This window comes from Suricata suricatta, chromosome 7 (assembly GCF_006229205.1).
Source record: "Suricata suricatta isolate VVHF042 chromosome 7, meerkat_22Aug2017_6uvM2_HiC, whole genome shotgun sequence".
Lineage (NCBI taxonomy): Eukaryota > Metazoa > Chordata > Mammalia > Carnivora > Herpestidae > Suricata > Suricata suricatta.
The window spans coordinates 364,854-374,467 of record NC_043706.1 but is presented as its reverse complement, the minus strand read 5'-3'; the positions used below and the strand labels follow the sequence as shown (position 1 = coordinate 374,467).

General features: G+C 40.4%; 1 protein-coding gene across 1 annotated transcript in view; it reads left to right on the top strand.

The window, feature by feature from the left end:
• The first annotated feature begins 8,815 nt into the window (after positions 1-8,815).
• LOC115296425 (olfactory receptor 2H2-like) overlaps positions 8,816-9,614 on the top strand; it is a 1,244-nt gene continuing 445 nt past the window's right edge. Inside the window, exon 1 of the mRNA XM_029944889.1 lies at positions 8,816-9,484. Within this exon, the coding sequence (XP_029800749.1) occupies positions 8,816-9,484 (669 nt within the window). The remainder of the gene's footprint in view (positions 9,485-9,614) is intronic.

Genomic DNA, 9,614 nt, shown 5'->3' with positions numbered 1-9,614 from the left:
ACGTCAAGAGCCTGGCCCAGTGAGGCTGGTCAGAAACGAATCCCACGGCAGGTAGATCCACAGCACCAGGAGCTGCAGAGCTCTCCCCAGGATGAACTAGTCTTGTTTATGACCTAATACGTGATCTATATTGAAGAATGTTCCATGTGAACTTGAATGTGCAGTTTGCTCTTCTATGATGCAATATTCTGAATATACCTATTAAGACCATGTGTTCAAGTGTGTCCTTCAAAGCTATTTCTTTATTTTCTTTTTGGATGATATATTAATATATGTTAGTGGTATGTTAAAGTCCCCTATTATTGTTTTCCTATCAATTAGTTCCTATATGCTTGTTATTAACTATTGTATGTAATGTAGATCTTGGATTGAGAGTAACTTGTTCTGTGGGTGTTCTGCAAGATGGGCAAACATTTCTAACAAATTTTAACTTGATAAATGAGTGATGTCCTGCAATATGAGTAGTACGGGATGCCAAATCTCACATGATCACAACTGAGCCAATAGTTCTTCTATCACCTGCTGTGGGATTGTGGGTCATCGTCTCTCATGCTCAGATGCCCAGTCTCAGGACATGGTGTTTGGCAGAAATCAGTGATTTTTCAGAACATGGTAAGAGCCCAGACTAGCACGTGTGCACACACACACACACACACACACACACACACATACATACTTGTCACTTTAAAGCACCTATGGACAGTCTTTTGCTTTTCCATTTAAGAGTAAGCTTAGGCATGATTTGCTTCATTCTAGGATAGGCTGTGGGCAAATACAGAACCTATCCTTTGCTGCCTTGTTGCCAGTTACATTAAATACAAGTATTTGACAAGAGTTTATAAATGCTGTACTGTAGTCAACATCTGTATAAGCATATACAATGGCCACCATGCAGAAAAAGATTCCATTGATTCAAAAAACAACAGTGATTCCATTAGTAATAGTGAAAGTCATCCACGCAATAACCCTCCTCTCTCTTGTCTCCCTCACAAGAAGGAGGTTTTCAAAGGTAAGTGCAGATTAATTTGCTTATTTTTCTTTATATTTTGTATTTTCTTATTTTGTATTACAGTATTCTTATCATTTTGATATGAATGTTTCTGGATTGTGAAACAAATCATCTGAGTTTCCATTATGTCTTATGGGAAATTTACTTTACTATACAAGTGCTTTGGATTACAGTTTTCGTTTGTTTGGGAAACTCTTTCTCTCTCCTTCCCTTCAGAACAACAGCCTTGCTGGATAGAGTATTCTTGGCTGCATATTTTCTCCATTCAACACATGGAATACATTGTGCCACTCCCTTCTGGCCTGCCAAGTTTCTGTGGATAAGTCTTCTGCTAACCTTGTCTTCTCTTATAAGTTAGGAATTCTTTTTCCTTGCCATTTTTAGGATTTGTTTCATCATCTTTGTATTTTACACATTTTAATAAGATGTATCTTTATATTGTTCCACTTTAGTTGAATTTGGTTTTTTTTAATAGTTTATTGTCAAATTGGTTTCCATATAATATCCAGTGCTCTTCCCCACAAGTGCCCTCCTCCATTACCACCACCTCTCTTCCTTCTCCCCCTCCCCTTTCAACCCTGGGGTCCTTTTCAGTATCCAGTAGTCTCTCAGGGTTTGAGTCCCTCTCTCTCCCCAACTTTCTTTCTCCCTTCCCCTCCCTATGGTCCTCCATTAGGTTTCTCCTGTTAGACCTATGAGTGCAAACTTATGCCATCTGTCCCCCTCAGCCTGACTTATTTCGCTTAGCATGACACCTTTGAGGTCCATCCACTTTGCTACAAATCCTCACGTTTTCAAACTCAACTAACTTAGTAAAACATAATCTCGGTTGCATGAGGCATTCACCACAGTGTTTTTCCACAGAATTAATTATGCAACACTTACATTTTACTTCCAAGAAGGTGTTTCAAAGCAGTACGAACTTCGTTATACTGGGTGCTGAGTAAATAATACCTTTCGCACAGTTTGTTTCTCAGAGTTGAGTGTACAGCACTTATGTCTTTGGTCTCCGCACATGTTTTCAAATTCAACTTAGTAAACCATGAACTCAGTCACATGTAAGTGTTATATAATCAACTCTGTGAAAGAACACTGTGGGAAATGCCTCACTTACTTGAGATCATGATTTACTAAGTGAGTTGTGTTTGAAAACATGTGGTGCAACCAGTTTAGTTGAATTTGAAAGGAGTTCTCTGTGCCTCCAGATTTGGATGTCTGTTTTTACCGCAGACTGGGGTAGCTTTCAGCTGTGATTTACTCAAATAAACCTTCAGCCATTTTCCCCACTCTTGTTTTCTTGGATTTCTATTATATGAATGCTATTATGCTTTATGATGTAGCTGAGTTCCCTAAGGCTACATTCATGTTCCAAATTTTTCTTCCCTTTTCTTTTCAGCTTGCTTATTTTCCACAATTTTGTCTTCCATGTCACTTCTACGTTCTTCTTTTTCTTCTATCTTTGCAGTTCTCTGAACTCACCCTTTTTAGAGAGCCTTAATTAAATTTAAATCCTCTTTTCTATTTTTCCCCTGGTTTGTTCAGTCCCTGCAGCTGTTTCCACTCTTCCGTTTTCTTTCTAGCTGCTTTTTTTGGAGGGGGGTGAGGGGGAGTTCTTTTCCCATTTTCTCCCCCATCTTCATCCTCTCTCTGCAACAAAAACAGCTTCTTGTCCTCCGTGGCTTCTCTCTCCCCCAGCTGACCTCTCTGCGCTGTGTCCCTGCCGAGGTGTGTGGTTCAGGCTGTGCAGATTGTTGTCTAAATCCTCAAATCAGGCTTCGAGGTGTGCAGAATGGGTTGGTGTTGGTCTGGCTGCGTTTGAGGGATGAGAGACGCAAACTAACTTCCGTGCTCTTTTGCCATGTTGGCCCCTCAGATGGCCTAGTTTCTTGGCACATAATTTTTCATAGCATTCTCTTATCATTGTTTGTATGTGTGTGGCGTTGGCTGTGATATCCTCAGCAAATGATGCTGGGAAAACTGGACGGCGACATGATTACTGAACCTGGTCAACTTTCTTATACCATGCAGAAAATAAATTTAGAATGAATAAAAGATCTAAATGTGAGATGGGAAGCCATCAAATCCTACAGAACACAGGCAACATCCTCTTTGACTTCGGCCACAGCAACTCCTTTCTAGACACATAGCCAAAGGTAAGCAAAACAAAAGCAAGCAGGAAATATTGAGACCTCATCAAGATAAAAAGCTTCTGCACAGCGAGGAAAAAGATCAGCAAAACTGAAAGGTAACTGGTGGAATGGGAGAAGATATTTGCAAGTGATATATATCAGATAACGTTTTAGTACCCAAAATTTGTAAAAAAAAAAAACAAAACTTAAAAAGTCAACAACCACAAAACCAATAATCCAGTGTAGAGGTAGGAAGAAGACATGACCAGACACTTTCCCAAAGAAGATATTTATCTATGTTTAAATAGTTTATTGCCAAGTTGGTTTCCATATAACAGGCAGTGCTCTTCCCCACAAGTGCCCCCCTCCATGACCATCACACCACTTCCCCTTTCCTCCTTACAGAAGACATTTAGATGGCTTATGAAAACATGAAACTATGCTCAATATCACTCATCACCAGAGAAATGCAAATGAAGACCACAATGAGATACCACCCCACGCCGGTCAAAATGGTTAAAATGAACTCTGAGGGAAATGAGATGTTGGCGAGGACGCAGAGAAAGGGGAACACTATTGTGCTATTGATGGGAATTCATACTGGTGTGGTTACTCTGAAAAAAAAAGTACAAAAGCGCAAAAATAGAACAGCTGTATTACCCAGCAGTTTCAATACTAGGTATTTATCCAAGGACACAAAAATGCTGATTTGAAGGGGCATGCACACCCCAATGTTTACAGCATCACCATCGACAATAGCCAAAGTATGGAAAGAACCCCAGTGGATAAAGAAGATGTGGTTTATATATACAATGGGATATTACTCAATGATCAAACAGAATGAAATCTTACCATTTGAAACAATGTGAATGGAACTCCAGTATATTATGATAAGAGACATAAGTCAGGCACAGAAAGACAAATATATGATTATGCTCATATGTGGAATTTAAGAAGAAAACAGTTAAACATAGGGGAACAGAAGGGAAAAAGATTTTTAAAAAAGGGGGAGAAAAAACATCAGAGAGTCTCAAAAGCAGAGGCAAAATTGAGGGCTTCTGAAGGGGAGGTGGAGGGAGAAGGGCTAAATGGAATATGGACATTAAGGAAGGCACTTAATGGGATGAGCCCTGCATGTTATATGTAAGAGATGAATCACTGGGCTCTACTCCTGAAACTAATAGTACGCTGTATGTCAAGTAGCTTGAATTTAAATAAAAAATGAAAGGTTTCCTGATGGCATGTTAGGCAAGCCCTACTGATTTTAGGATAAGCTATTTCCTCTCAGAGCAGGGTTCATAGCCATGGCTCTGGAGGTGCTGAGTAGGGAAATGAGAGATCTTGAGAGGGATTGTATCATCTTTACATGATCTCCAAGCATCGGAGCTTTCTCTCTTGTACCAGGAGGGAGGATACGGCTTCTATCAGATTCAAGGGTTCAGAGAAATCTGGAAGTTCATATTTTTAATAAGCTGCTAAAAGGATACCCAATTTTCCTGGTCTCATTGTCTGACTCCTTCCCCATTAGGGTCCGGCTGTGGCCTAAAATGTATACTGAGACTGAGCATCTTGTCTCCTTTGCAGCCCTGTGACGCTAACAATTAACTCCTGGAGTTGATATTCCAGTCTTCCCTATGTAGTATATGAGAATATCCTTCCAAGCTTCCATGAAAGCTATCTTGCTTTTGAAACACTCCTTAAGTAAGTGGTTCTCAAAGTGTGTCCCTGGACCTGCATCATCATCATTGCCTGGGACCCTGTTAGAAATGCCACTTCTTGGGCCTCACCCCAGATCTATGGAATCAGGAACCATGAGGAGCATGCAGTTGGAGAACCACAGCCCTGGGTTGATAATTGGCTGACTGTACTATACTACTCTTTTTCTTCATGGCTCCCAAGACAGTCAATGAAAACCAGCAAAGTTGAAAATAATCTAATTGTCATTGCCCCCATATCTTTCAAGGGCTAGATGTACCATACACCCAATGATTCTCATCCTACCCGTACCTCCTCCCAAGCCACAATGGGTAAGACCATTAGTGATGTTGATGTTGGAACAAGCTAAAAGCTACCACAATCCCACTCACTCCATATTAATGGGAGTATGTTGCAGCTTGACTCATGAGCAATGTCTCCTCTGAAATGTCTTCTGAGAGTCTGAATTCTTGTGTTGCAGCTCTGCTCAGGTACCCTGAAAGCAGAGCCCAAGACAGGAAATAAGGTTCAAGTACCTGATTTGGGAGATAATTTCCGGGAGAATGAGTGATGGAAGCAAAGTGAGAGAGATACGAAAGCCAGCCAACATAAGTGTGTATTAGCCAAGTTGTGCACAGTGGGAGCTCAGTTCTCCCAGGGCATCCTGGAATGCATACAGGAGGTATGCTTCCACCCAAAGGAAGAGTTGCTGGTACATTTTCCCACTAATTATCATCCTCCCCTGTTTGACAATTTCCCCCAGGGTCATTAAGCCTCCTGAGTTTCTGTGCAGCACTTGTCTATGTGCCTCGTGTGCTCCCCCAGTGTCAGACAAGGACTGGAGGCAGATGGGGAGACCTATACAGCACCCTCAAGGTGAGTCACTGCAAGATGAATCTGAATTGACACAGAAGTGTTCATTGCAGCTATGCTGAAATCAGAGGTGGGCTGAGGGGATGAGCTACATTGGCACCAGAGACACCTGCCTTAGAAGGTGAGATGGAAATACTGTCAGTATTGTATTCCACATTAGCAGTCAGAAGAATCGCAGTGCACTGGCTTTCAGGAAAACTTCTCCAGATACTGTTCTGAGAGGCAGAGGAGGTGAACTGAAGGAAAAATCACAGGAAAAATTGATAACTGAAGGAAGAAGAGAATGTGAACAGAAGCAGGGATGAAGAGAATGCTTATATTTTGCATAGTAAATATCAGTTAACCTAAGACTGTCTCCTCCCTCCCAAGAAACTGAGAATAGTTAATCCAGACAGAAAACATACATCTCCAATGATGAGAAGATAGAGAGAAACTGAATGAGATAAGATGGCTGGATGGAGATACAGATATATAAGTTAAGACAGAAGTAGATACAGACATGTAAGCATTCCTATTGAAAACAGAAGACCAGAGAAGGAGGAACAGTCTTAATAAACAAAGAACAGTAACTAGCAGCTACTGGAGGTGGTTGAAGATCACGGGATGAAAATCTGTAAGACTCTGAGAATCTTTGAAACATCAAACTGTACTCATCCGTGGAGTATCAAACTCAGATTTACAACAACGCTACCACTTCAACTCTAATTTGCAAAGATTGTACAAAAAGAATAAAGGAACAATGGCACAGAAAAGAGGACCAAGACTGGAAGATATATGGATTTTGTAAAATGCACGGCTGTGGAATTAAAATACGAGACATGAGTGATACTTGGTTTGAGAACGACCCATGAGCCTGTGCATTGCTGACTGATGGGTCCACTTGCAGTGTGCAGTTGACGTTGGACGTGACCCATTATAGAGGGGAGCAGATAGGGAACAGTGAGGCCGGAATATTATGGAAGGAACTTCCAACAAGTTGTGTGAAAGCAAAATCACAGACTGCTGTGAAAACTTCGGCTAAATTACTGCATGATGTATTAAGCTGAGGTCAAAAATTCACTCCTAAGGTATGAGTATACAATAGATTGTAAATATCAGGTCATGCCATGATTTTTCTTAGAATCCTGGCTTGAGTGGTCCATTCGACCCAATATTATGTTTTTATAGGATTTTAAACATTTTCAACTATATTTCCAAGTATTTCATTTTCTTCAGTTCACCACATCATTATTAGGACCATTTTAAAGAGATGGGAAATATATGATAAAGTATAAGGAGATGAATCAGGCATGTTTTATCACCTGAAAAAAATTTTGAGGGTTAAATAAGCTAAACCATTTGGCAAATTGTCAGTTAACATGATAAGGACTCAGACAACCATAGCTTCTCTGCGGCTGATCATAAATATCCATTTCATTTATGGACCACTAATTTTTAAAAGTCCTTCCTCTCTGGCCATTGATTATAGGTACACTTTCTCAACTCTTTGTGAAATAATTTGGGGGGAAAAATAAACTTAAACAAAGAGATGAGAATTGTATCTGGGATTCCATCATTAGAATTTTGATGACTTAGTTTAATTCCTTAATATTTGGTAAACTGGAAAATGTCTTGGAAAAGGAATATTTTAATTGAAATGTTGACAAGTGAGACTTTATTACGGAGAAGTAAAGGAGTCAGGAGGCAAGGAAATTCCTGCTGGGCACAGATTTGTAAAACTTGTTTCAAGTATTAATATGGGTGTGTGTGTATGTATGTATGTATGTCAGGGGTGCTGGGGCACTCCCCTGGGAAAAAAGCTTCTTGTACATGGAAACACTGGAAATGTGCAAAGTGGCTGTAAATAGGCTTGAAGTGAGGACACACTGTTAAGCCACACAGATCGCATGGCTGGTGGGAGCAGAGAAGCAGAAACGTGAGCGAGGAATGTATGGAAGATGACGAAGGAAAAGGATCCAGGGGCCCTTTTCTCTAGTATGTTAAGTAGAAAGGCCAGTGACTGAATGAAATGAGTACTTCTAAATCTCTTTTGACACACTGCATAAATGAATAGAAAATAGTCTTTTCCAAACTTGTGTTGTAATCAGGTTTTAAGCTAAGGAAAGAATAATAAATACTCATGTGTGTGCTCTGTAACATAAAGACAGTTAATTTATAATGATGGATAAGTGTGTACAATACTTTTCATTTCCTTAGGAAACAAATAATCTAGAAATGGAATATTTCTTTTTTTAATGATATCACTCATACTCTGCAAAATCTTGCATATATATTTTGATGTTTTTCATCTGAGCATCCATCTGAATAGCGTCGTTGTCATCATCATCATGATAATTGTAGCTAACACAGATCATACAGTTACTATGGGCGAGAAATACACACACACACACACACAGAGTATTTTTCTTGTGTTTTTACATTTACTTTACACAAAACACATAGGTAGTTTCTATGATTGTTCTTTATTCTTAAAATATAAAATTAAGGAAAGAACCAAGACAAGAATGAACAGTTTAAATTCGTTTCCTAAGATTACATAGCAAAAAGCGGCTGAGGTGGAATTCAAGCTCAGAAATCATGAGAAGATGGGACAGAGAAAGGAATAAAAAAGGAGAGTGAAAGACAACAGGAGGAGGAACAAGGGAGGAGGGTATTCAGCTAAATTGAGATATAAAGACCTAGAGAATCTAGAGAAGGAAATAGAGAAAAGGACTGAAAGATGATATGGTTGAACAGTAACATATATAAAAAACTGTGTGATAAATGTTGTAAATTTGCAAGTTTTGAGAGCGAAGATAGAATGATCTCTTAATGTTTAGTACAGTGATTTTCATTAGTAAGTGATTAATGTGCATTTCAGTATTTATAATGCAAAATTCTAACCAGACAAAATAGACAAAGATATGTAGAGAAAGATACAATGAATTATGGGTATCAAAGCTTAGAACAAGTCACTGAATCTTTACTTTTTCCCTGAACTATAGGAGGCAGATTCTTATCCTTGAGTTGAAAGGAGACAGAATGTCTCCCTGTCTCTATTGGAACCGTCACAGGCTTTTGAGCACCCACTTCTGAACCATTTCCCAAAGCGGTGACTGCTCCAGCAGCTATGGTCACAGTTTGCAATGACAGCCGCAGTGATTTCATCCTCGTGGGCTTCTCTGAGAAGCCATATTTGGAGAAGATACTCTTCTGGGTTGTTCTGATCATTTACTGTTGGACTATTGCAGGAAATATGCTCATAATTCTTGTTTCCTCAAAGGATCCTAAACTCCACATCCCCATGTATTTCTTTCTTTGCAACCTTTCCCTGCTAGACCTTTGTTTCACCAGCACCTGTGTTCCACAGATGTTAGTTAATTTCTGGGGTCCAGAGAAGACCATCAGCTACATAGGCTGTGCCGTTCAACTCTATGTCTTCCTGTGGCTTGGGGCCACCGAATGTGTCCTTCTTGTGGTGATGGCTATGGACCGCTATGTGGCAGTGTGTCGTCCGCTGCAATATACCGCTATCATGCACCCCAAACTTTGTCTGCAGCTCGCCCTCCTTGCATGGGGGGCTGGCCTGGTTCAGTCTCTGGTCCAGTCTCCTGCCACCCTCCAGTTACCCTTCTGCTCCCACCGCAGAGTGGATGACATTGTGTGTGAAGTCCCAGCCCTGATTCAGGCCTCCAGTGCAGACACCACCTACAATCAAATCCAGATGTCTATATCCAGTATCATTTTCCTGGTGCTGCCCCTGGTCATCATCCTTTCCTCATATGGGGCTGTTGCTAAGGCTGTGCTGAGAATAAAGTCAGCTGCAGGGCAGAGGAAGGCATTCAGTACCTGCACTTCTCACCTTCTTGTGGTGTTCCTCTTCTATGGCACAGTCATAGCTGTCTATCTCCAACCCAAGAACAGCTATG